The 26,811-nt window shown below is 67.4% G+C and overlaps 1 protein-coding gene across 1 annotated transcript in view; it reads left to right on the forward strand.

Annotated features, from left to right (window-relative positions):
• LOC136788582 (proline-rich protein 12-like) overlaps window positions 1-26,811 on the forward strand; it is a 35,809-nt gene that overhangs the window by 5,123 nt on the left and 3,875 nt on the right. Inside the window, 21 exon segments of the mRNA XM_066987144.1 lie at window positions 5,303-5,342; window positions 5,344-5,462; window positions 7,830-7,892; window positions 7,895-7,943; window positions 7,945-9,059; window positions 9,420-10,034; window positions 10,740-11,120; window positions 11,123-11,452; window positions 11,455-11,502; window positions 11,505-11,620; window positions 15,068-15,218; window positions 15,221-15,376; window positions 15,379-15,630; window positions 17,318-17,634; window positions 19,602-19,623; window positions 19,626-19,717; window positions 22,184-22,317; window positions 24,069-24,270; window positions 24,272-24,404; window positions 26,019-26,144; window positions 26,268-26,365. Of these exon segments, the coding sequence (XP_066843245.1) occupies window positions 5,303-5,342; window positions 5,344-5,462; window positions 7,830-7,892; window positions 7,895-7,943; window positions 7,945-9,059; window positions 9,420-10,034; window positions 10,740-11,120; window positions 11,123-11,452; window positions 11,455-11,502; window positions 11,505-11,620; window positions 15,068-15,218; window positions 15,221-15,376; window positions 15,379-15,630; window positions 17,318-17,634; window positions 19,602-19,623; window positions 19,626-19,717; window positions 22,184-22,317; window positions 24,069-24,270; window positions 24,272-24,404; window positions 26,019-26,144; window positions 26,268-26,365 (4,559 nt within the window).

Here is a 26,811-nt window from a genome sequence, read left to right on the forward strand (position 1 = left end):
CCCGATTTCCCCCCGGCCCTACAATGTCCCCACAACGTCCCCCTGATGTCCCCATGACCCCACAAACGTGCTCGCATCCCCCCACGGCCCCCCAAGTCCCTGCGGTGTCCCCAAACCCTACAGTGCCCCCCAAAGCCCCCGCAACGTCCCCCTGACGTCCCCGCGGCCCCGCAAAGACCCCACAACGTCCCCGCGATGTGCTCGCGCCCCCCGATGTCCTTGCGGCGTCCCCACCACGTGCCCGCGTCCCCCGACGTCCCCAAATGTCCCCCAAGCCCTGTGATGGCCCCACAACGTCCCCGCAGCCCCACAACGTCCCCCCGATGTCCCCATGGCCCCACAACGTCCCCACAACGTCCCCCCGATGTCCCCATGGCCCCACAACGTCCCCACAATGTCCCCATGGCCCCACGGTGTCCCCCCGATGTCCCCAAGGCCCTACAATGTCCCCGCAACGTCCCCCTGGCCCTATGACGTCCCTGTGATGTCCCCCCCCCTGTCCCCAAGGCTCTCGGGGGTCTTTGGGACGGGGCTGCGCCCCGTAACGTCCCCGTAACGTCCCCATAACGCCCCGGGGTGGTCCCGCGATGTCCCCGCGATGTCCCCAGGCGCTTTGGGATGTCTCCAATGTCCCCCCGATGTCCCCAACGTCCCCGATGTACCCAGGGCTGTCGGGGCTGTTCCAGACGGGGCTGCACCCCACAATGTCCCCGTGTCCCCATAACCCCAATGCCCCCAGTATCCCCAGTTCCCCCCTAATGTCCCCATTCCCCCCGATGTCCCCATGTCCCCGATGTCCCCAACGTCCCCGCGCCCCCCAGGGCTGTCGGGGCTGTTCGAGACGGGGCTGCACCCTGTGATGTCCTCCTGTCCCCATAACCCCAATGTCCCCAGTATCCCCAGTTCCCCCCAGTATCCCCAGTTCCCCCCAGTATCCCCATTTCCCCCCAGTATCCCCAGTTCCCCCGATGTCCCCAATGTCCCCGTGCCCCCCTGATGTCCCCATGTCTCCCCAACATCCCCGTGTCCCCCCAGGGCTGTCAGGGCTGTTTGAGACGGGGCTGCACCCCGCCACGTCCCCATAACCCCAATGCCCCCAGTATCCCCATTTCCCCCCAGTATCCCCAGTTCCCCCTAATGTCCCCATTCCCCCCCAGTGTCCCGATGTCCCCAATGTCCCCCCCAATGTCCCCAGTGTCCCCGTGTCCCCCCAGGGCTGTCGGGGCTGTTCCAGACGGGGCTGCACCCCACAGTGTCCCCGTGTCCCCATGTCCCAATATCCCAAATATCCCAGTTTCCCCCCAGTATCCCCAGTTCCCCCCAGTATCCCCATGTCCCCCCAATGTCCCCATGTCCCCAATGTCCCCCCAACATCCCCGTGTCCCCCCAGGGCTGTCGGGGCTGTTCGAGACGGGGCTGCACCCTGTGATGTCCCCCTGTCCCCATAACCCCAGTTCCCCCCAGTATCCCCAGTTCCCCCCAGTATCCCCAGTTCCCCCCAGTATCCCTTTTTCCCCCGATGTCCCCAATGTCCCCGTGTCCCCCCAGGGCTGTCGGGGCTGTTTGAGACGGGGCTGCACCCCACAATGTCCCCGTGTCCCCATAACCCCAATGTCCCCAGTATCCCCAGTTCCCCCCAGTATCCCCAGTTCCCCCCAGTATCCCCATTCCCCCCGATGTCCCCAATGTCCCCCCAACGTCCCCGTGTCCCCCCAGGGCTGTCGGGGCTGTTTGAGACGGGGCTGCACCCCACAATGTCCCCCTGTCCCCATAACCCCATTTCCCCCAGTATCCCCATTTCCCCCCAGTATCCCCATTCCCCCCAGTATCCCCAGTTCCCCCAGTATCCCCATTCCCCCGATGTCCCCAATGTCCCCCCAACGTCCCCGTGTCCCCCCAGGGCTGTCGGGGCTGTTTGAGACGGGGCTGCACCCCACAATGTCCCCATGTCCCAATATCCCAGTATCCCAGTTTCCCCCAGTATCCCCATTTCCCCCCAATATCATCACATCCCCCCGATGTCCCCAATGTCCCCCCGATGTCCCCATGTCCCCAATGTCCCCCTGATGTCCCCAACGTCCCCGATGTCCTTGGGGCTGTTCAAGACGGGGCTGTACCCCGTGATGTCCCCATAACCCCAATGTCCCCAGTGTCCCCCTTTCCCCCCAGTATCCCCATTTCCCCCCAGTATCCCCATTCCCCCCGATGTCCCCACGTCCCCCCAACGTCCCCGCGTCCCCCCAGGGCTGTCGGGGCTGTTCCAGACGGGGCTGCACCCCACAATGTCCCCGTGTCCCCATAACCCCAATGTCCCCAGTATCCCCAGTTCCCCCCAGTATCCCCAGTTCCCCCAGTATCCCCATTCCCCCCCAATGTCCCCATGTCCCCCCAATGTCCCCGTGTCCCCCCAGGGCTGTCGGGGCTGTTCCAGACGGGGCTGCACCCCACAATGTCCCCGTGTCCCCATAACCCCAGTGTCCCCAGTATCCCCATTTCCCCCCAGTATCCCCAGTTCCCCCCAGTATCCCCATGTCCCCCCGATGTCCCCATGTCCCCAATGTCCCCCCGACGTCCCCGTGTCCCCCCAGGGCTGTCGGGGCTGTTCGAGACAGGGCCGCACCCCACAATGTCCCCGTGTCCCCATAACCCCAATGTCCCCAGTATCCCCATTTCCCCCCAGTATCCCCATTTCCCCCAGTATCCCCAGTTCCCCCCAGTATCCCCATGTCCCCCCAACGTCCCCGCGTCCCCCCAGGGCTGTCGGGGCTGTTCCAGACGGGGCTGCACCCCACAATGTCCCCGTGTCCCCATAACCCCAGTGTCCCCAGTATCCCCATTTCCCCCAGTATCCCCAGTTCCCCCAGTATCCCCAGTTCCCCCAGTATCCCCATGTCCCCCCGATGTCCCCATGTCCCCAATGTCCCCCCAACGTCCCTGCGTCCCCCCAGGGCTGTCGGGGCTGTTCGAGACGGGGCTGCACCCCACAATGTCCCCATGTCCCAATATCCCAAATATCCCAGTTTCCCCCCAGTATCCCCATTTCCCCCAGTATCCCCAGTTCCCCCCAGTATCCCCATTTCCCCCCAGTATCCCCAGTTCCCCCCGATGTCCCCATTCCCCCCGATGTCCCCATGTCCCCCCAATGTCCCCGTGTCCCCCCAGGGCTGTCGGGGCTGTTTGAGACGGGGCTGCACCCCACAATGTCCCCATGTCCCAATATCCCAGTATCCCAGTTTCCCCCCAGTATCCCCATTTCCCCCCAATATCATCACATCCCCCCAATGTCCCCATGTCCCCCCCGATGTCCCCATGTCCCCAATGTCCCCCTGATGTCCCCAACGTCCCCGTGTCCCCCAGGGCTGTTGGGGCTGTTCAAGACGGGGCTGCACCCCGTGATGTCCCCATAACCCCAATGTCCCCAGTATCCCCCTTTACCCCCAGTATCCCCATTTCCCCCCAGTATCCCCATTCCCCCCGATGTCCCCACGTCCCCCCAACGTCCCCGCGTCCCCCCAGGGCTGTCGGGGCTGTTTGAGACGGGGCTGCACCCCACAATGTCCCCGTGTCCCCATAACCCCAATGTCCCCAGTATCCCCAGTTCCCCCAGTATCCCCAGTTCCCCCCAGTATCCCCATTCCCCCCGATGTCCCCATGTCCCCAATGTCCCCCCAACGTCCCTGCGTCCCCCCAGGGCTGTCGGGGCTGTTCGAGACGGGGCTGCACCCCACAATGTCCCCATGTCCCAATATCCCAAATATCCCAGTTTCCCCCCAGTATCCCCATTTCCCCCCAGTATCCCCATTTCCCCCCAGTATCCCCAGTTCCCCCCAGTATCCCCATGTCCCCCCGATGTCCCCATGTCCCCAATGTCCCCCCAACGTCCCCGTGTCCCCCCAGGGCTGTCGGGGCTGTTCGAGACGGGGCTGCACCCCACAATGTCCCCATGTCCCAATATCCCAAATATCCCAGTTTCCCCCAGTATCCCCAGTTCCCCCCAGTATCCCCAGTTCCCCCCAGTATCCCCAGTTCCCCCCAGTATCCCCAGTTCCCCCCGATGTCCCCATTCCCCCCGATGTCCCCATGTCCCCCAATGTCCCCGTGTCCCCCCAGGGCTGTCGGGGCTGTTTGAGACGGGGCTGCACCCCACAATGTCCCCGTGTCCCCATAACCCCAATGTCCCCAGTATCCCCAGTTCCCCCCAGTATCCCCAGTTCCCCCCAGTATCCCCATTCCCCCCGATGTCCCCATGTCCCCAATGTCCCCCCAACGTCCCTGCGTCCCCCCAGGGCTGTCGGGGCTGTTCGAGACGGGGCTGCACCCCACAATGTCCCCATGTCCCAATATCCCAAATATCCCAGTTTCCCCCAGTATCCCCATTTCCCCCCAGTATCCCCATTTCCCCCAGTATCCCCAGTTCCCCCCAGTATCCCCATGTCCCCCCGATGTCCCCATGTCCCCAATGTCCCCCCAACGTCCCCGTGTCCCCCCAGGGCTGTCGGGGCTGTTCGAGACGGGGCTGCACCCCACAATGTCCCCATGTCCCAATATCCCAAATATCCCAGTTTCCCCCCAGTATCCCCAGTTCCCCCCAGTATCCCCAGTTCCCCCCAGTATCCCCAGTTCCCCCCAGTATCCCCAGTTCCCCCCGATGTCCCCATTCCCCCCGATGTCCCCATGTCCCCCCAATGTCCCCGTGTCCCCCAGGGCTGTCGGGGCTGTTTGAGACGGGGCTGCACCCCACAATGTCCCCGTGTCCCCATAACCCCAATGTCCCCAGTATCCCCAGTTCCCCCCAGTATCCCCAGTTCCCCCCAGTATCCCCATTCCCCCCCGATGTCCCCATGTCCCCAATGTCCCCCCAACGTCCCTGCGTCCCCCCAGGGCTGTCGGGGCTGTTCGAGACGGGGCTGCACCCCACAATGTCCCCATGTCCCAATATCCCAAATATCCCAGTTTCCCCCCAGTATCCCCATTTCCCCCCAGTATCCCCATTTCCCCCCAGTATCCCCAGTTCCCCCCAGTATCCCCATGTCCCCCCGATGTCCCCATGTCCCCAATGTCCCCCCCAACGTCCCCGTGTCCCCCCAGGGCTGTCGGGGCTGTTCGAGACGGGGCTGCACCCCACAATGTCCCCATGTCCCAATATCCCAAATATCCCAGTTTCCCCCAGTATCCCCAGTTCCCCCCAGTATCCCCAGTTCCCCCCAGTATCCCCAGTTCCCCCCAGTATCCCCAGTTCCCCCCGATGTCCCCATTCCCCCCGATGTCCCCATGTCCCCCCAATGTCCCCGTGTCCCCCCAGGGCTGTCGGGGCTGTTTGAGACGGGGCTGCACGCCGCGGGGGGCCGCCCCCGACGCCTCGGTGATGAACCTCATCTCGGCGCTGGAGTCGCGGGCGCCGCAGCCGGGCCCCTCGGCCTCCTCCCTGCTCTCCCAGTTCCGCACCCCCTCCTGGCAGACTGGTACGGGGGGGGCACTGGGAGGGGCTGGCCTAACTGGGGGGGGGCTGTGTCACGGGGGGGGCGTTTGTCCGAATGGGGGGCGTTTGTCCTAAAAAGTGGGGGTTTTGTCCTAAAAAGTGGGGTTTTCTCTTAAAAAATTGGGGGTTTTGCCTTAAAAATTGGGGTTTTTGTCATAGAATGTGGGGGTTTTGTCCTGAAAATTGTTTTTTTTGTTCTGAAAAGTGGGGGTTTTGTCCTAAAATTGGGGTTTTTCTCCTGAAAAGTGGGGGTTTTGTCCTAAAAAGTGGGTGTTTTCTCCTAAAAATTGGGCGTTTTGTCCTAAAAAGTGGGGGTTTTGTCCTAAAATTGGGGTTTTTCTCCTAGAAAGTGGGTTTTTTGTCCTAAAAATGGGGGTTTTCTCCTAAAAAGTGGGCTTTTTCTCCTGAAAATTGGGGTTTTTGTCCTAAAAAGTGGGGGTTTTGTCCTAAAAATTGGGGTTTTTGTCCTAAAAGGGGGGTTTCTCCTGAAAATTGGGGTTTTTGTCCTAAAAAGCAGGGCTTTTATCCTAAAAAGCGGGGCTTTTATCCTAAAAATTGGGGATTTTGTCCTAAAATTGGGGTTTTTGTCCTAAAAAAGGGGTTTTTGTCCTAAAAATTGGGGTTATTGTCCCAAAAAGTGGGGGTTTTGTCCCAAAAAGTTGCGGGTTTTGTCCTAAAAATGGCGGTTTTTGTCCTAAAAAGCAGGGGTTTTGTCTTAAGAATTGGGGTTTTCTCCTAAAAATTGGGGTTTTTGTCCTAAAAAGTCGGGTTTTTGTCCCAAGGGGGGGGTGTTTCTCCTGGGAGGGGTGTTTCTCCTGGGGGGGCAGTATTTTTGGGGGGAGGGGGATTTTGTCCTACTGGGGGGCCCTTTTCCTATGGGGGGGGGCTTTGTCCTAATGGGGGGGTTGTCCTAAAACAAGGGGATTTTGTCCTAAAGGGAGGGGATTTGTCGTTGGGGGGAGTATTTGTCCTGGGGGGGGAATTTGGGGGGAGGATTTTATCCTAAGGGGAGGGTGTTTGTCCTATGGGGGGGTCACATCCTGCCCTGGGGGGGGTCCCATTTACCCTGGGGGGTCCCCATCCTGCCCCAGGGGTCCCCCTTGCCCAACTGCCCGGGGGTCCCGACGTGCCCCAGGGGTCTTTCCCTCAGCCCCCCCCCACTCCAAGGGCCCCCCATTCCACCAAGGACCCCCCGCTCCTAATCCAAGCCCCCCCCCCGCCGGGCCCCCAACCCCCCCCCAGGGCTTCCCCCTAATCCCCCCCCCCCACTCCCCTGGGCACCCCCTAATCCCCCTCCCCACCCCCCAGCCCCCCCATATTCCCCCCCAGCCCCCTCCCCATCACTCCAATGCCCCCCCCGGACCCCCCCAATCCAAGGCCCCCCCGGGCCCCCCAATCCAAGCCGCCCCCCCCAGGGCCCCCTTCCCCTCACTCCAAGCGCCCCCACTCCCCCTGGGCACCCCCTAACCCACCCCCCAGCCCCCCCATATCCCCCCACCTCCTCCCCAGCCCCCTCCCCATCACTCCAAGGGCCCCCCCCGGACCCCCCCCAATCCAAGCCCCTCCCCCAGGACCCCCCCCCCCTCACCCCAGGGCCCCCCACTCCTCCTGGGCACCCCCTAATCCCCCCAGCCCCCCCATCCTCCAGCCCCCCCAGCCCCCTCCCCATCACTCCAAGGGCCCCCCCCGGACCCCCCAATCCAAGCCCTCCCCCAGGACCCCCACCCCTCACCCCAAGGGCCCCCCACTCCCCTGGGCACCCCCAACCCCCCCCAGCCCCCCCATATCCCCCCCACCTCCTCCCCAGCCCCCTCCCCAGCACTCCAAGGACCCCCCAGGACCCCCCCAATCCAAGGGCCCCCCGGACCCCCCCAATCCAAGCCTCCCCCCAGGACCCCTCACTCCCAGGGCCCCCCACTCCCCCTGGGCACCCCCTAATCCCCCTCCCCACCCCCCCAACCTCCCATATTCCCCCAGCCCCCTCCCCACCCCCCAGCCCCCTCCCCATCACTCCAAGGCCCCCCCCCGACCCCCCCAATCCAAGGCCCCCCCGAGCCCCCCCTTCCCCTCACTCCCAGGGCCCCCACTCCCCTGGGCACCCCTAATCCCCTCCCCACCCCCCCAGCCCCCCCATATTCCCCCAGCCCCCCTCCCCATCACTCCAAGGGCCCCCCGGACCCCCCAATCCAAGGCCCCCCCCCCCGAGCCCCCTTCCCTCACTCCCAGGGCCCCCACTCCCCCTGGGCACCCCCCAACCCCCTCCCCAGGCCCCCAACCCCCCCAACCCCCCCCCAAACCCCCTCCCGCCCCCACCCAACCCCCCCCTTATTTTTCTCTCTCCCCCCCGCAGCCATGCACACGCCGGCCCCCGCCGAGCTCTTCATCTCGGGGGCGCTGCCGGGCTCGGGCACGTTCGGGGCTCGGGGGCGCTGGGGGCCTACCAGCACCCGGCGCCTTTCGGGGCCGCAGCTTCCCGGTGAGCTCCCCCTCAGCCTCCCCGAGGCCGCCTTCAGCCCGGGCTCCAACGGGCTCCTCTCTCCCCCCACGACCCCCCCTGCTGCACATCAAGCCCCCCTCCCCAAGCCAGCGTCCCCCCCGCCGCCGCCGCCGCCGCCGCCCCCCGCCGCTGGGCTTCGGACCGCCTGGCGCTGCCCGCCGCCCCCCCTCCGCCCAGCCCGCTTCCTACCGGGGGCCGCCCCCCCCCCGCCGCCGCCCCCCCGCCGCCGCCGTCCGCCTCCCAGTTTAACCTGCTGTCGGCCCAGCTCGGCGCCCCCGCGCCGGGGGCGGCCGAGCAGCCCCCCGCCGCCGCAGCTCTACAACCCCGCCGTCTTCGGGGGGGCGGCGGCGGCGGGGGCGGCGGGGGGCGCCGGGGGGGGGAGCGAGCGGTGCCGCGGCAGGACAGCGTCATCAAGCACTACCAGCGCCCCCCCGCCGCCAGCCAGCCCCCACGGCCTGCAGCACTACCTGAGCTGCGGCGGCGGGGGGCGGCGGCGGCGGCGGAGGGGGGGCGCCGGGGGCGGCGGCGGCGGGGGCGCGGGGGGCGGCGGAGGCGGCGGGGGGCCGCCTACCGCGGCCCCCCTGTCCTGCAGCCCCCTGGGGGACCCCTCGCCCTCCCCCGCCGACGGGGGCCCCCCAGGGCGGCCCCCGCCCGAGCCCCCCCCAGTACCGCCCCATCATCCAGTCGCCGGCTTACAGCGGGGGGGGCCGCGGGAGCCGGGGGGGCCGCGGGAGCCGGGGGGCCGCGGGAGCCGGGGGGCCGCCAGCGGAGGCGCCGCGGGGGGGCAAGGCCAAGAGCTACTCGGCCTCGCGGCAGCCCCCCGCTCCGGCGGGACCCCCAAGTGCCAGGGCAGCTTCAGCCCCGGCCCCCCCAAGCCGAGCTCCGTCATCGCCGGCCACTCGCCCGCCTACTCCCCCGGGCAGCCCCCCCGGGCTGCTGGCCATGGGGCCGGGGGCGCCGGGGGGCCCCGGCCTACGGAGCCACCCCCCCGCAGCCCCCCCCCGCCGCCGCCTCCCCCGCCGCCCCCGTCCTCCGCCGGCCCCCCGCCGCCCCCGCCGCTCCCGGGGGCTTCGGGGGGGCAAGGCGGGCGGGGCGGCGGCGGCGGCGGCGGGGGGCGGCGGCGGCGGCGGCGCGGGGGGCGGCGGCGGGGGGGCTGCAGGCCTGCGCCGGGCCCCCCCCCACCTACTCCCCCGAGCAGCTGCAGGCGCTGCCCCACGGGGTGCCCGGCGAGGGGGCGGCCGGGGCCGCGGGGGAGGCTACGGGGGCCCCCCCCCGGGCCAGCCCCCCGCCGCCCAGCCCCCGCCGCCGCCCGCCGCCGCCGCCGCCGCCCCCCCCGGGCCTGGCGGCCCCCAGCCCCTCGCTGGGCTACGGGCCCGGCCCCCCTGCCCTACGGGGCGGGGGCGCTGGGGGTCCAGCCCCTCCCCCATCATCCGCCCCCTGCAGTCCCCCCCCGGCGGGCGCCCCCCAGCGGGGCGTCCCCCGGGCACCCCCAAGTACCTCCTGTCGCCCTCCTTCCTCCCCCCGGCCTACGGCGGGGGGGGCCGGCGGCGCGCCGGGGGGGCCTGGAGAGGGGCCCCCCCCCGCCCGCCTTCGTCGGGGGGGGCAAGGGGGAGGCCGAGCTGCTGGGGGCCGAGCGCAGCGAGGACGAGGACTTCCTCATCCAGCACCTGCTGCAAGCCCCCCAGCCCCCCGGGGGCCGGGCGAGGGGCTGGGGGGCTGCGAGGAGCGGGGGGGCGCCCAAGGGCCTGGTGGTGGTGGGGGGGGCTACGGGGCCCTGGCCCACCCCAGCGTCATCCGGCCCAACTCCAACCTGGAGGGGGGCCGGGGGCGCTGGAGCTGGCGCTGCTGAAGGAGAAGAAGAAGCCCGAGGGGCGCGGGGGCCGCCGCCGGCGCTGCCGGGGGGCCGGGGGCCGGCAAGGCCTGCGGGGGGCGCGGTGGTGGCGGCGGCGGCGGCGGCGGGGGCCGAGGGGCTGGCGGCCACCTCGGTGGTCCACTACGGCCCCCCCGCCGCCGCCCCGCCGCCGGGCCCCCCCCGCCGCCGCCCCCGCGCCCCCCCCGGCGCGCCCCCCTGGATTCCTACGAGCTGAAGAAAGCCGGGGGGGCCCGAAGGAGCTGGGCCCCCCACGCCGCCTACCTGCCCAAGACCCCCGAGCACGGGCCCCCCCCGCCCGCCGCCGCCGCCGCCGCCGCCGCCGCCGCTGCCGCCGCCGCCGCCGCCGCCGGGGGGGGCTGGAAGCCCACGGCCTGCTGCTGGAGCCCCCCACGCCGACCTGGGGGGCCGCTCCTGCCCTCGGTGCTCACCCACACCCAGAGCCAGCTCCACGGGCGCCCCCCGGGGCGGCCCCCCTGGACGTCCACCTGCTGGAGGCGCCGCCGCTGGCCCCCCTCGGCCGCCCTCCCCGCAGCTGCTGCTCGAAGCCCACCTGCACCAGGCCCACCCGCAGGCCTCCCCCAGCTGCCCCCCCCCGGGGCCATGGAGGTGCTGCCGCCCCCAGGAGATCCAGGACTTCTTGGAGCCCCCCTGGGCTTGGAGACCCACCTTGGCCCCCCCCCCGGCAGCGGGGGGCCGCCGGTGCCGGCGGGGTGCCGGGGGGCGCCCCTCACCTGCTGCCGCCCCACGCCGAGGCCCCCCGCCGGGCCCCCGGCCCCGCTGGACGCCAAGGACCAGTTCGGGGGCGCCGGGGGGGGCAGCCCGGCTGGGGGGGCAAGGGGGGCGCGCTCGTGCCCCTCACCTCCATCTGCTTCCCCGACGCGCTGCTGCAGGACGAGGAGCGCGGCTTCTTCCCCGGCATGGAGGACATGTTCGGGCCCCCCCCGAGGAGTTCGCCCCCAAGGCGGCCGGCGAGGACGAGGAGGACGAGGAGGAGGACGAGGAGGAGGAGGAGGAGGACGAGGCCGGCCCCGGCCCCCCCCTGGAGCCCCGGCCCGAGGGGATGAAGGCCGCCCCCCCCAGCCGCCGCCGCCGCCGCCGCCCCCGTACGCGCTGGGGCAGGGCTACCCCCCCTTCTGCCCGCCGGACCCCCGGCGAGGCCGCCCTGGGGCTGGAGGCCGCCAAGCACCAGCTGCCCTCCACCGTCAACGCCGAGCCGCTGGGGCTGATCCAGGGGGGGCCCCCGGCGAGCCGGCCCCCCGAAGCCCCCCACGCCGCCCCCTCTTCTGCTCGTCCAAGCCCAAGAAGCTGCTGCGCACCTCCTCCTTCCAGCTGCTGCGCAAGCGGGACCCCTTCCCGCCCCCCCCCAAGAAGACCTACGCGCAGGAGTACGAGTTCGAGGACGACGAGGACAAGGCCGACGTCCCCGCCGACATCCGCCTCAACAGCCGCCGCCTCCCCGACCTCCTCCCCGACCTCATCTCCAGCTGCCGCGCCCGGCCCAGCCTCAGCCCCCTGGGGGACATCGACTTCTGCCCCCCCCCGGCCCCCGGCGGCCCCAAGAAGCGCGGCCGCAAGCCCACCAAGCCCAAGCGCGAGGGACCCCCCGGCCCCGGGGGAGGCCCCGCATCCGGCCGCTGGCGGAGCCCCCGGCCTCCTCGCGCCTCCCCCCGACGGGGCCAAGAAGCCCCGGGGGCGAGGGAGGGGTCGGGGCAGGAAGGGGGCGAGGGACGGGGCGGATGGGGCCGGGATGGAGCCGCTGCGGCCCCTCAAGGTGAGGGGCTGGGGGGGGGGCTGGGCGGTGGGGCTGGGGATGGGTTTTGGGGGGAAAAGGGAGGGTTTCGGGACGTTCTGTTCGGCCTCTTGGCCTCCAAAGTGGTGGAGGTTGGGTTAGGGGTTGGTGGTGATGGGTTGGAGGTCTTGGAGGAGAAGATTTGGGGGATTTGGGGGGGTCTTGGAGGGGTCTCACGGTGCTTTGGGGACTCAGGATGGGTTTTGGGGGGAAATGGAGGATTTGGGGAGGTCCCGTTTGGTCTTCTGGCCTCCAAAATGGCGGAGGTTGGGTTTGGGAATCGAGGTTGGGTTTGGGGTTGGTGGTCTTGGCTTTGAGGTCTTGGAGGTGAGGCTTTGGGGTGGTCTCAGGAGGCTGAAGGGGCTGGGGGTAGTTTTTTGGGGAAAAAGGAAGGATTTCAGGAGGTCGTGTTTGGCCTCCTGGCCTCCAAAATGTCGGAGGTTGGGTTTGGGGTTGGTGGTGATGGGTTGGAGGTCTTGGAGGAGAAGATTTGGGGGATTTGGGGGGTCTTGGAGGGGTCTCACGGTGTTTTGGGGACTCAGGATGGGTTTTGGGGGGAAAAGGGAGGGTTTTGGGAGGTTCTGCTAGGTCTCCTGGCCTCCAAAATGGCGGAGCTTGGGTTAGGGGTTGGTGACCGTGGGTTGGAGGTCGCCGAGGCGAGGATTTGGGGGATTTGGAGGGTCTTGGGGGTCTCAGGTTGCTTTGGGGGCCGGTGACGGGTTTATCGGGGGTAAAACGGAGGATTTCGGGAGGTCCCGTTTGGTCTTCTGGCCTCCAAAATGTCGGAGGTTGGGTTTGGGGTTGGTGGTGATGGGTTGGAGGTCTTGGAGGAGAAGATTTGGGGGATTTGGGGAGGTCTGGTGGGCTGAGGGGGTTGGGGGTGGGTTTTGGGGTAGGAAATGGAGGATTTTGAGAGGTTGTGTTTGGTCTCCCGGCCTCCAAAATGGCAGAGGTTGGGTTTGGGAATCGAGGTTGGGTTTGGGATTGGTGGTCTTGGCTTTGAGGTCTTCAAGGTGAGGCTTTGGGGTGGTCTCCGGAGGCTGAAGGGGCTGGGGATAGTTTTTTTGGGGGGAAACTGAGGATTTCAGGAGGTCCTGTTTGGCATCCTGGCCTCTAAAATGGCGGAGGTTGGGTTTGGGGTTGGTGGTGAGGGGTCGGAGGTCTTGGAGGAGAAGATTTGGGGGATTTGGGGGGGTCTTGGAGGGGTCTTAGGGTGCTTTGGGGACTCAGGATGGGTTTTGGGGGGAAAAGGGAGGGTTTCGGGAGGTTCTCTTCGGCCTCTTGGCCTCCAAAATGGCAGAGGTTGGGTTAGGGGTTGGTGGCCGTGGGTTGGAGGTCGTCGAGGTGAGGATTTGGGGGATTTGGAGGGTCTTGGGGGGGGTCTCAGGTTGCTTTGGGGGCTGGTGACGGGTTTATCGGGGTAAAACAGAGGATTTCGGGAGGTCCTGTTTGGTCTCCTGGCCTCCAAAATGGCGGAGGTTGGGTTTGGGGTTGGTGGTGGTGGGTTGGAGGTCGTTGAGGTGAGGATTTGGGTGATTTGGGGAGGTGTTGTGGGCTGAGGGGTTGGGGTGGGTTTTGGGGTAGGAAATGGAGGATTTTGAGAGGTTCTGTTTGGTCTCCTGGCCTCCAAAATGGCAGAGGTTGGGTTTGGGAATCAAGGTTGGGTTTGAGATCGGTGGTCCTGGGTTGGAGGTCTTCGAGGAGAGGATTTGGGGGAGTCTTGTTGGGCTGGTAGGGCTAGGGATGGGTTTTGGGGGAAAAATGGAGGATTTCGGGATGTTCTGTTTGGTCTCCTGGCCTCCAAACTGGCGGAGGTTGGGTTTGGGAATCGAGGTTGGGTTTGGGGTTGGTGGTCTTGGCTTTAAGGTCTTGGAGGTGAGGCTTTGGGGTGGTCTCAGGAGGCTGAAGGGGCTGGGGGTAGTTTCTTGGGGAAAAAAGGAAGGATTTCAGGAGGTCCTGTTTGGCCTCCTGGCCTCCAAAATGTCGGAGGTTGGGTTTGGGGTTGGTGGTGATGGGTTGGAGGTCTTGGAGAAGAAGATTTGGGGGATTTGGGGGGTCTTGGAGGGGTCTCACGGTGCTTTGGGGACTCAGGATGGGTTTTGGGGGGAAAATGGAGGATTTGGGGAGGTTCTGTTCGGCCTCCTGGCCTCCAAAATGGCGGAGCTTGGGTTAGGGGTTGGTGGCCGTGGGTTGGAGGTCGTCGAGGTGAGGATTTGGGGGATTTGGAGGGTCCTGGGGGGTCTCAGGTTGCTTCGGGGGCTGGTGACGGGTTTATCGGGGTAAAATGGAGGATTTTGGGAGGTCCTGTTTGGTCTTCTGGCCTCCAAAATGTCGGAGGTTGGGTTTGGGGTTGGTGGTGATGGGTTGGAGGTCTTGGAGGAGAAGATTTGGGGGATTTGGGGAGGTCTTGGTGGGCTGAGGGGGTTGGGGGTGGGTTTTGGGGTAGGAAATGGAGGATTTTGAGAGGTTGTGTTTGGTCTCCCGGCCTCCAAAATGGCAGAGGTTGGGTTTGGGAATTGAGGTTGGGTTTGGGGTTGGTGGTCTTGGCTTTGAGGTCTTCAAGGTGAGGCTTTGGGGTGGTCTCGGGAGGCTGAAGGGGCTGGGGATAGTTTTTTTGGGGGAAACGGAGGATTTCAGGAGGTCGTGTTTGGTCTTGTGACCTCCAAAATGTCGGAGGTTGGGTTTGGGGTTGGTGGTGATGGGTTGGAGGTCTTGGAGGAGAAGATTTGGGGGATTTGGGGGGGTCTTGGAGGGTTCTTAGGGGGCTGAGAGGCACTGTGGGGTTTGGGGATGTGTTTTGGGGGCAAACGGGAGGATTTCGGGAGGTCCTCTTTGGTCTCGGGGGCCTCGAAATGGCGGCGGTTGGGTTGGGGTATCGGGTTGGGTTTGGGGTTGGTGATCGTGGGTTGGAGGTCTTCGGGGAGAGGATTTGGGGGATTTGGGGGGTCTCAGGTGGCTGAGAGGCACTGTGGGGGCCGGGAATGAGGTTTTGGGTGGAAAATGGAGGATTTTGGGCGGTTCTGTCTGGTCTTGGAGCCTCCAAACCTGTTGGAGGTTGGGTTTGGGCCTGGTGGTCGCGGCTTGGAGGTCTTGGAGGTCGGGATTTGGAGGATTTGGGGATTTGAACGTTGGGATCTCGGGGGGCGAAAAGCACCGTGGGGTCCGGGGCTGGGTTTTTGGGGACAAAAAGGCCGCTTTGGGGCCCTTCCGCGACCTTCGCCCCCCAGGAACGGGCTGAGGCCGGCTGCGAGGCCTTGGTGCCTCCAGGCCTATCGAGGGCAGGATTTGGGGTTTTTGGGGGTCTGGGGCCTCGCTTTTGGGGCAGGCGGCCGGATTTGGGATTCCCCCCCCCAACAAACATTTAGGGGCCAGTTTTGGGGGGTTCGCTGACCCACCCCCCCGTTTCTTCCCCCTTTCCTCCCTCCTCAGATCAAGCTCCCGGTGCCCAAACCCTCGGAGGGCCCGTCGGGCGAGGGCCTCCCGCAGCCTCCCTCGGCCCCCCGGGACCCCGGCCCCCCCGGTGCGGAGGTGGGGGCGTCGCGGGAGCGCATCAAGCAGAAGATCCGCGAGGCCGAGGAGAAGACCCCGAGGTGCGCTCGGGCTTCATGGCCTCCTTCCTCGACTTCCTCAAGGCCGGCAAGCGCCAGCCCCCGCCGCCGCCGCCGCCGCCGGCCTCCGCCAGCCCTTCCAAGGGCTCCCGGCCTCCCCCGCCGCCTCCGCCGCCTCCGCCGCCCCCCAGCCCTTCTCGGTGGGCCCCCCCCAGCTGCTGCCGGCGGGGTTGGAGGGGCCGGAGGGCGAGGGGCTGGTGATGGCGTGCCCCAGCCCCTGCAAGCGGCTGGACGAGGAGCTGAAGCGCAACCTGGAGACCCTGCCCTCCTTCTCGTCCGACGAGGAGGACTCGGTCAGCAAGAACCAGGACCTGCAGAAGAGCATCTCCTCCGCCATCTCCGCCCTCTACGACCCCGCCGACCGCCGCGACCCCGACACGGCCGGTGGGTCTTTGTTTTTGGGGGGGGGGGGAAAACGCGGTGGGAATGGGGTGGGGGAGGCCCGGGGAGAGGCTGCCCGCGGGATGAAGGGGAGGCCGCGGCGGGTGGATGGAGGGGAGGGATGGGGGGTGGAGGGGTTGGGCGGGGTGCTGGGGGCTTTAGGGGGGTGGGGGGGGGGTTATAGGGGATCTTGGGGGTTGTGGGGGGGGTGCTGGGAGCCGCTGGGAGGTGCTGGGAGCTACTGGGAGGCACTGGGAGGCCCAGGGAGCCTCCAGCAGCCTCTTTGCTGCCCGTAGAGGCCTCTGCTGGCACCCACAAAAGTGTCGTGGGGTTCTCCTGGGAGCCGTAACGGCCTCCTGGGACCCGTAGGGACCTCCTAGGCCCCATAGGGACCTCCTGGGACCCATAGAGACCTCCCGGGCCCTATAGCGGCCTCCCGGGCCCCGTAGATGTCTCCTGGGACCCATAGAAACCTCCTGGGCCTCATAGCCACCTCCTGGGACCCATAACAATTTCCTGGGCCCCATAAACACATCCTGGGCCCTATAGGCGCCTCCCGGGCCCCATAGATACCTCCTGGGCCTCATATAAAGCCCCTGGACCCCGTAGATATGTCCTGGGCCCCATAATGGCCTCCTGGGCCCCATAGCCACCTCCCTGGCCCCATAGGGACCTCCTGGGTCCTATAACAGCCCCCTGGGCCCTATAGCCGCCTCTCAAGCCCCATGGTGACCTCCCGAGCCCCATAGCGGACTCCCGGGCCCCATGGTGACCTCCTGGCCCCATAGCAACCTCCTGGCCCCATACCAGCCTCCTGGGCCCTAGCGACTTCCTGACCCTTATAGCGATCTCCTGGGCCCCATACCAGGGACCTCCCAGGCCCTATAACAACTTCCTGGCCCCATACCAGCCTCCAGGGCCCTATAATGATCTCCTGGGCCCCATACCAGCCTCCAGGGCCCTATAACGACCTCCTGGCCCCATACCAGCCTCCCGGGCCCTATAACAAGCTCCTGGGCCCCATAGCCACCTCCTGGCCCCATACCACCCTCCCGGACCCTATAACAACCTCCTGGGCCTTATAGCGACCTCCTGGCCCCATACCAGCCTCCCGGGCCCTATAACGACCTCCTGGCCCCATAGCCACCTCCTGGCCCCATACCAGCCTCCCGGGCCCTATAACGATTTCCTGGCCTTATAGTGACCTCCTGGTCCCATACCAGCCTCCAGGGCCCTATAACGATCTCCTGGCCCTATACCAGCCTCCTGGGCCCTATAATGACCTCCTGGCCTTATAGCGACCTCCTGGCCCCACAGCCACCTCCTGACCCCATACCAGCCTCCCGGGCCCTATAACGACCTCCTGGCCCCACAGCCACCTCCTGGCCCCATACCACCCTCCCGGGCCTTATAACGACCTCCTGGGCCTTATAGTGATCTTCTGGCCCCATAACAACCTCCCGGGCCCTATAACAATCTCCTGGCCTTATAGTGACCTCCTGGCCCCATACCAGCCTCCGGGGCCCTATAACGACCTCCTGGTCCTTATAGTGATCTCCTGGCCCTATATCAGCCTCCCGGGCCCTATAACGACCTCCCAGCCCCACAGCGCCCTCCCAGAGGCCCCATTCCCCGCCCCCAGTGCCCCCCACCCCCTTATTCTAACCCCCCTCCCCCTTACCCCCTCCAGACCCCCCCCCGCCGGAGCCGCAGCCCCCAGCCCCGTGCCCTCGGAGGGCTCCCAGCCCGAGCCTCCCCGGCCGCCCCGGCGGTGGTCCCGGCGGCCCCCCGTCCCCCCGGCGCCCAAGGGCCCCCCGAAGCGGCGGCGCCGGCCTCCCCGAGCGCGAGGAGGCCGAGGACTCGCGGCCTCTGCACCTGGCCAAGAAGCAGGAGACGGCGGCCGTCTGCGGGGACACCGACGAGGACGAGGCCGAGAGCGGCGGGGAGGGCATCTTCCGCGAGAGGGACGAGTTCGTCGTGCGCGTGGAGGACATCCAGGCGCTGAAGGTGGGCACTGGGAGGGACTGGGAGGGACTGGGGGTGCTGGGAGGTGCTGGGAGGGACTGGGAGGGACTGGGAGGGGGATTGGGGGCACTGGGAGGGGGATTGGGGGCACCGGGAGGCACTGGGAGGGGGATTGGAGGCTGCTTCTGAGGCTGGGACGAGGCTCTCATACACGTGGAGGACATCCAGGCGCTGAAGGTGGGCACTGGGAGGGACTGGGGGCGCTGGGAGGGACTGGGAGGCGCTGGGAGGCGCTGGGAGGGGGATTGGGGTCACTGGGAGGCGCTGGGAGGGGGACTGGGGTCACTGGGAGGCACTGGGAGCGGGATTGGAGGCTGCTTCTGAGGCTGAGACGAGGCTCTCATACACGTGGAGGACATCCAGGCGCTGAAGGTGGGCACTGGGAGGGACTGGGAGGCACTGGGGGGCACTGGGAGGGACTGGGAGGCGTTGGGAGGGGGATTGGGGGCACTGGGAGGGGGATTGGGGGCACTGGGAGGCACTGGGAGGGGGATCGGAGGCTGCTTCTGAGACCAAGGTGAGGCTCTCATCCCTGTGGAGGACATCCAGGTGCTGAAGGTGGGTATTGGGAGGGACTGGGAGGGACTGGGGGGCGCTGGGAGGTGCTGGGAGGGACTGGGAGGGACTGGGAGGGGGATTGGGGGCACTGGGAGGGGGATTGGGGGCACTGGGAGGCACTGGGAGGGGGATCGGAGGCTGCTTCTGAGACCAAGGTGAGGCTCTCATCCCTGTGGAGGACATCCAGGTGCTGAAGGTGGGCACTGGGAGGGACTGGGGGTGCTGGGAGGCGCTGGGAGGGACTGGGAGGCACTGGGAGGGACTGGGAGAGAGACCGAGGGCACTGGGAGGCACTGGGAGGCACTGGGAAAAGGCCCGGAGGCTCCCTCCAAGCTCCGTGTCCCCGTGGAGAAGATCCGGGGCCGCCAGGTGGGCACTGGGAGATACTGGGAGGGACTGGGAGATACTGGGAGGGACTGGGAAATACTGAGAGGGACTGGGAGGCACTGGGACTTATTGGGAGGGACTGGGAATTACTGGGAGCACTGGGAAGCACCAGGAGGCACTGGGAGATACTGAGAGGCACTGGCACTTACTGGTAAGTACTGGGAGCCCCTGGAGGCACTGGGACATACTGGGAGGCACTGGGAGGCACTGGGAGGCGCTGCATTGGGCTGCGCGCTTTGGGGTTTCCGGGGGGATTTGGGGGCAGCGTTTTGGGGCCGGGGGCCCCTTTTGGGGTCCGACCCCCCGCGGTGCCCCCCGACCTCGCTGTGCCCCCAGCTGGGACTTACTGGGAAGGCACTGGGACGTACTGGGAGGCGCTGCATTGGGCTGCGTGCTTTGGGGTTTCCGGGGAGGATTTTGGGGCCGCGTTTCGGGGCCGGGGGCCCCTTTTGGGTCCGACCCCCCGTGGTGCCCCCCGACCCCACCGTGCTCCCCCCCCCCCCCAGCTGGGACTTACTGGGAGGCACTGGGACTTACTGGGAGGTGCTGGGAGGCGCTGCATTGGGCTGCGCGCTTTGGGGTTTCCGGGGGGATTTTGGGGCAGCGTTTCGGGGCCGGGGGACCCTTTTGGGGTCCGACCCCCCCGCGGTGCCCCCCGACCCCCCTGTGCCCCCCAGCTGGGACTTACTGGGAGGCACTGGGACTTACTGGGAGCCGCTGGGAGGCGCTGCATTGGGCTGCGTGCTTTGGGGTTTCCGGGGGGATTTTGGGGCCGCGTTTTGGGGCCGGGGGCCCCTTTTTGGGGTCCGACACCCCCCGTGGTGCCCCCCCGACCTCGCCGTGCCCCCCAGCTGGGACTTACTGGGAGGCACTGGGACGTACTGGGAGGCGCTGCATTGGGCTGCGCGCTTTGGGGTTTCCGGGGGGATTTTGGGGCCGCGTTTCGGGGCCGGGGGCCCCTTTTTGGGGTCCGACCCCCCCGACCCCCCCCCCCGCGCCCCCAGCTGGCGCTGCAGACGGGCCGCGAGCCCCCCCGATCTGGCGGGTGCAGAAGGCGCTGCTGCAGAAATTCACCCCCGAGATCAAGGACGGGCAGCGGCAGTTCTGCGCCACCAGCAACGTGAGTGGGGCCGGGGGGCGCTTCGGGGTCGGGGGGCGCTTGGGGTCGGGGGGCGCTTTGGGGTCGGGGGGGGGGCCCTGGGGGTATTTTGGGGTCTTGGGGGGGGGGGGTCCCTGGCATTATTTGGGGTCGGGGGGGCACATTTGGGGTCGGGAGGGGGCTCTGGGGGTATTTTGGGGTCTTGGGGGGGGGTCCCTGGCATTATTTGGGGTCGGGGGGGCACTTTTGGGGTCGGGGGGGGCCCTGAGGGTGTTTGGGGTCTGGGGGGGGTCCCTGGCATTATTTGGGGTCGGGGGGCACATTTGGGGTCGAGGAGGGGCCCTGGGGGTGTTTGGGGTCTTGGGGGGGGGGTCCCTGGCATTATTTGGGGTCGGGGGGGGCACATTTGGGGTCGAGGGGGGCTCTGGGGGTGTTTGGGGTCTGCGGGGGGGTCCCTGGCATTATTTGGGGTTGGGGGGCACTTTTGGGGTCGGGGGGGGGCACATTTGGGGTCGAGGGGGGCCCTGGGGGTGTTTGGGGTTGGGGGGGGGGGTCCCTGGCATTATTTGGGGTCGGGGGGACACATTTGGGGTCGGGGGGGGGCCCTGGGGGTATTTTGGGGTCTTGGGCGGGGGTGTCCCTGGCATTATTTGGGGTCGGGGGGCACATTTGGGGTTTGGGGGGGGCCTGAGGGTGTTCGGGGTCTGGGGGGTCCCTGAGGGTATTTTGGGGTCTTGGGGGGGGGGGGGACATGGGGTATTTGGGGGCACATTTGGGGTCGGGGGGGCCCTGGGGGTGTTCGGGGTCTGGAGGGGGTCCCTGGGGGTATTTTGGGGTCGGAGGGGGTCCCTGGCATTATTTGGGGTCGGGGGGGGCACATTTGGGGTCGGGGGGGGCCCTGGGGGTATTTTGGGGTCTTGGGGGGGGGTCCCTGGCATTATTTGGGGTCGGGGGGGGCACATTTGGGGTTGGGGGGGCACTTTTGGGGTCGGGGGGGGGCCTGAGGGTGTTCGGGGTCTGGGGGGGTCCCTGGGGGTATTTTGGGGTCTTGGGGGGGTCCCTGGCATTATTTGGGGTCGGGGGGGGGCACATTTGGGGTCGGGGGGGGCCCTGGGGGTGTTTGGGGTCTGGAGGGGGTCCCTGGCATTATTTGGGTTTGGGGGGCGCATTTGGGGTCGGGGGGGCCCTGGGGGTATTTTGGGGCCTCGGGGGGGTCCCTGGCATTATTTGGGGTCGGGGGGGGCACATTTGGGGTCGGGGGGGGCCCTGGGTGTATTTTGGGGCCTCGGGGGGTCCCTGGCATTATTTGGGGTCGGGGGGGGCACATTTGGGGTCGGGGGGGGGTCCTGGGGGTATTTTGGGGTCCTGGGGGGGTCCCTGGCATTATTTGGGGTCGGGGGGGGCACATTTGGGGTTGGGGGGGCACTTTTGGGGTCGGGGGGGGGGCCTGAGGGTGTTCGGGGTCTGGGGGGTCCCTGGGGGTATTTTGGGGTCTTGGGGGGGGGGTCCCTGGCATTATTTGGGGTCGGGGGGGGCACATTTGGGGTCGGGGGGGGGCCCTGGGGGTGTTTGGGGTCTGGAGGGGGGTCCCTGGCATTATTTGGGTTTGGGGGGCGCATTTGGGGTCGGGGGGGGCCCTGGGGGTATTTTGGGGTCTTGGGGGGAGGGGCATGGGGTATTCGGGGTCTGGGGGTCCCTATGGGGTCTTTGGGGCCTGGGGGTCCCTATGGGGTATTTAGGGCTTGGGGGCGTCCCATGGGGTATTTGGGGTCTGGGGGATCCCTATGGGGTATTTAGGGTCTGGGGGTGCCCAATGGGGTATTTGGGGTCTGGGGGTGCCCCTCGGAGTATTTGGGGTCTGGGGGTCCCTATAGGGTATTTAGGGCCCGGGGGTGTCCCATGGGGTATTTAGGGTCTGGGGGTGTCCCTTGAGGTATTTGGGGTGTGGGGGTCCCGATAGGGTATTTAGGGCCCGGGGGTATCCCATGGGGTATTTGGGGTCTGGGGGTGCCTTTGGGGTATTTGGGGTGTGGGGGTGCCCCATGGGTTATTTGGGGACTGGGGTGCCCCTCGGAGTATTTGGGGTCTGGGGGGTCCCTATGGGGTATTTAGGGCCCGGGGGTGTCCCATGGGGTATTTAGGGTCTGGGGGTGTCCCTTGAGGTATTTGGGGTGTGGGGGGTCCCTATGGGGTATTTGGGGCCTGGGGGTCCCTATGGGGTATTTGGGATCTGGGGGTCCCTATGGGGTATTTAGGGCCTGGGGGTGTCCCATGGGGTATTTGGGGTCTGGGGGGTCCCTATAGGGTATTTAGGGCCTGGGGGTGCCCCATGGGTTGTTTATGGTCCGGGGGTGCCCTGGGGGCGGTTTTGGGGTCTGGGGGCACCCCGGGGGTTCCTTTGGGGTCTGGGGGTGCCCTGGGGGTTCCTTTGGGGGTCCGGGGTTGCCCCGGAGGTGGATTTTGGGGGCGCTGACGGGGGCCGCGCAGTACCTGGGGTACTTCGGGGACGCCAAGCACCGGTACCAGCGGCTCTACGTCAAGTTCCTGGAGAACGTCAACAAGAAGGACTGCGTGCGCGTCTGCTCCCGGCGGCCCTGGCACCGGCCCCTCGCCGCCGTCCGGTGACCGCGGGGACGGGGACGGGGGCGCGGGGACAGCGGGGGACGCGGGGACGTTGGGGACAATCGGGGGACGTGGGGACAGCAGGGGATAGAGGGACATCGGGGACATCGGGGGACACGGGGACATCAAGGGACAACGGGGATGTTGGGGGACACGGGGACATTGAAGGGACAATCAGGGGACGTCGGGATGGAGGGACATGGGGACATCGGGGGACACGGGGACGTTGGGGACAAGCAGGGGACGTGGGGACAGCAGGGACATGAAGGGACACGGGGACATTGGGGACAAGGGACATGGGGACGGGGACAATCGGGGGGGGGACGGGACATGGGACATGGGGACGCGGGGATGTTGGGGACAAGCAGGGGACATGGGGACAGGACAGTAGGGGATAGGGGGACATCGGGGACATTGGGGGTGTGGGGAGATCAAGGGACATGGGGACATTGGGGACAATCGGGATAGAGGGACATCGGGGACATTGGGGGGCACAGGGACATCAAGGCACATGGGGACATTAGGGACAGTAGGGGATGGAGGGACATCAGGGACATTGGGGACATCGGGGGACACGGGGACATTGGGGACAAGCAGGGGACGTGGGGACAGCAGGGACATGGGGATATTGGGGACATTGGGGACAATCGGGATAGAGGGACATCGTGGACATCGGGGGACACGGGGACGTTGGGGACAAGCAGGGGACGTGGGGACAGCAGGGGATAGAGGGACACGGGGACATTGGGGACAGTAGGGGACGTGGGGACATTGGGGACAATCGGGACACAGGGGCACTGGGGACACTGGGGGGCACGGGGACACCAAGGGACACGGGGACATCGGGGACAGTCAGGGGACATGGGGACATTGGGGACAATGGGGACATCGGGGGGACACGGGGACATTGGGGACATGGGGACACGGGGACAATCGGGGACATTGGGGGGCACGGGGACACCAAGGGACACAGGGACATGGGGGACATCAGGGGACTTGGGGACATTGGGGACATGGGGACATTGGGGACATGGGGACATCGGGGGGACACGGGGACCTCGGGGGACATGGGGACATTGGGGGCTCATGGGGACATGGGGGGCACCAGGGGGTGTGAGGGGACACGGGGACGTTTGGGGCCATTTGGGGCACCGGGGGGCGTTTGGGGCACTTGGGGACATCGGGGGGGGGCGTGGGGACATCGGGGTCCCCGGGGGGCACTTCACGGGCCCCACTCCTTGGGGGGGCTTTGGGGGTCCCCGATGTCCCCACAAATTTTGGGGGGGGTCCTCAAGTTGTAAGGGGGGTTCCCCACATTTGGGGGGGTTCCCCACAGTTTGGGGTGGGGGTCCCCACATTTGGGGGGGTTCTCCACATTTTGGGGGGGGCCCCCACATTTTGGGGGGGGCCCCCACATTTGGGGGGGGTCCCCACATTTGGGGGGTCCCCACATTTGGGGGGGGGTCCCCACAGTTTGGGGGGGTCCCCACAGTTTGGGGGGGTCCCCACATTTGGGGGGTCCCCACATTTTGGGGGGGTCCCCACATTTTGGGGGGGTTCCCCACATTTGGGGGGTCCCCACATTTTGCAGGGGGGTCCCCAAAATTTTTTTTGGGGGGGGGGGGCTCCCAATGATCCGGGATCCCCACACTTTAAGGGTCTTCCCCGCAATTTGGGGGGGGGGGGAATCCCCACGATTTAAAGGGGGATAATTTTGGGGTCCCCCCTGACACCCCCCCCCCCCCCCCAGGCGGCAGAACCAACCCAAGGCCGCCGGCCCCAAGGCCCCGGCCCCCCCAAAGCGGAGCCCCCGAGAAGCCCCCCGCCTCGAGAAGCCCCCCGCCCCGACAAGCCCCCCCGCCCCGAGAAACCCCCCGCAGCGAGAAACCCCCAGGAGCCACCCCCCGAGGGCCCGGCCCCCGCGCCGGCCGCGGGGCCCCCCCGCGCCCCCCCCGGCCCCCCAAGGCCAAGGCGAAGCCCCCCAAGGTGAAGGCCGAGCCCCCCCCCAAGAAGAGGAAGAAGTGGCTGAAGGAGGCGGCCAGCAGCTCCGAGTCCGACTCCAGCCCCGACCCCCAGAGCGAGGAGGGTGAGCTGGGGGGGGGGCCCCGAAATTTGGGGGGGGGGTCCCCGAAATTAGGGGGGGGGGCGATGGAGCGGGGGGGGGCAAAATGGGGAGGGAGGGCCCCCGAAGTGGGGGGATGTCGCTGAACTGGGGGGCGGGCACTGGAATGGGGCAGTCCCCGAATTGGGGGGGGAATTGAAACTGGGGGTCCCTAAAATTCGGGGGGTCCCCGAAATTGTGGGGGGTGTCAATGGAGGGGGGGCCCAAAATGGGGAGGGAGGGCCCCCGAAATGGGGGGATGTCGCTGAGTTGGGGGGCGGGCACTGGAATGGGGCAGTCCCCGAATTGGGGGGGAATTGAAACTGGGGGGGTCCCTAAAATTCGGGGGGGTCCCCGAAATTGTGGGGGGTGTCAATGGAGTGGGGGGGGGCCCAAAATGGGGGGGAGGGCCCCCGAAATGGGGGGATGTCGCTGAGCTGGGGGTCAGGCACGGGAATGGGGCAGTCCCTGAAATTTGGGGGGGGGGGGGGACTGAAACTGGGGGTCCCTAAAATTCGGGGGGTCCCCGAAATTCGGGGGGGCGATGGAGTGGGGGGGACCCCAAAATGTCGGGGGAGGGTCCCCAAAACACGGGGGGGGTGTCACTGAATTGAGGGGCAGTCCCAAAATGGGGGGGCGGAATTCCTCGAGATGGGGGGGTCCCGAAATTTGGGGGGGCCCCGAAACTGGGGGAGGGGTCCCCAAAATTCGGGGGGGGGGGTCACTGGGAGTGGGGGGTCCCCAAAATGGGGGGGGAGGGCCCCCAAAATGGGGGGATGTCGCTGAATTGGGGGGCGGGCACTGGAATGGGGCAGTCCCCGAAATGGGGGGGCACTAAAATGGGGGGGTCCCCGAAATTTGGGGGTCCCGAAATTGGGGGGGGGGCACCCCAAAATCGGGGGGATTTCCTGAAATTTGGAGGGGCTTGGGGGGGAACTGGGGGCTCCGGGGGTGGTTTGGGGAGAAAACGGGGGATTTTGGGGGCTTTGGGGGCCCTGGGCTGGTTTTGGGGGAAATCAGGGGGTTTTGGGGCTCTGGGAGGGGTTGGGGGGGCCCTGGGGCTCTTGGGGGTGGGGCCACTGCTTCAAAGGGGCGGGGCTTCTGCTGAAGGAGGCGTGGCCTGTGTGGAAGGGGCGTGGCTTATACAGAAGGGGGCGTGGCTTATGAAAAGGGGCGGGGCTTCCCTTAAAGGGGCAGCGCGCTGCTCTGGGGGTGGGGCGAGTGCCAAGGGGGTGGAGCCTCCGAGTGGGCGGGGCTTGTGGTGGGCGTGGTGCTGGGTGTGGGCGGGGCTTCTCCTTAAAGGGGCCGCGCCCTTTATCAGCGCCTGCTCCTGCAACGCCATTGGGTGGCTGCGCCCTGCTGGGTGGGCGGGGCCTAGGGAGTGGGCGTGGCGTGCTAAATGGGCGGGGCCTTATAAGGGGGTGGGGCCTTGTAACGGGGCGGGGCCTCCACTTAAAGGGGCCCCAGCCCTTTATGAAGCCGGAAGCTTCCCCGCTGGGGCGATGCAGGGCGGGGGGTGGGGGTGGGGTGGAGAAGGGGGCGTGGCCTCGCCTCGCGGGTGGGCGTGGCCTCGCCTTAAAGGGGCCGTGCCGCCAGCAGAGCGGGCGCCGTCGGGGCGGGTGCTGAACACGCGGGCCATGAAGGAGATGTACCGCAGCTACGTGGAGATGCTGGTGAGCACCGCGCTGGACCCCGACATGATCCAGGCGCTCGAGGACACCAACGGTGAGCCCCCCCCGGCCCCCCCCCCCCCCCCCCACCCACCACCACCACCTCCCCGCCGCCGCCCGCCCCCAGCCCCCACCCCCCCCCCCCCCCCTAACGCGGCCCCTCGCCCCCCCCCCCCAGATGAGCTCTACCTGCCCCCCATGCGCAAGATCGACGGCATCCTCAACGACCACAAGAAGAAGGTCCTCAAGAGGGTGACGCTGAACCCCTCGCTGCAGGTGGGGACTGGGGGGCGACGGGGGCTGGGGGGCGACGGGGGGCTGGGGGGGCACCGGGGGGATGGGGGGCACCGGGGGATGGGGGGTGATATGGGGATGGGGGGCGATACGGGGCTGGGGGCTGATATGGGGCTGGGGGTCGCCAGGGTTGGGGGGTCACTTGGGGGCACCAGGGGGATGGGGGGTGATATGGGGCTGGGGGGTGATATAGGGTTGGGGGGTCGCTATAGGGTTGGGGGGTCACTTGGGGGCTATATGGGGATGGGGGGTTATATGGGGCTGGGGGTGATATAGGGTTGGGGGGTCGCTAGGGTTGGGGGGTCACTGTAGGGTTGGGGGGTCGCTGTAGGGTTGGGGGGTCGCTTGGGGGCATGGGGCTGGGGGGTGATATGGGGCGGGGGGGTCACTATAGGGTTGGGGGGTCGCTTGGGGGTGATATGGGGCTG

Source organism: Anser cygnoides, chromosome W (genome assembly GCF_040182565.1).
Source record: "Anser cygnoides isolate HZ-2024a breed goose chromosome W, Taihu_goose_T2T_genome, whole genome shotgun sequence".
NCBI classification, from domain to species: Eukaryota; Metazoa; Chordata; class Aves; order Anseriformes; family Anatidae; genus Anser; species Anser cygnoides.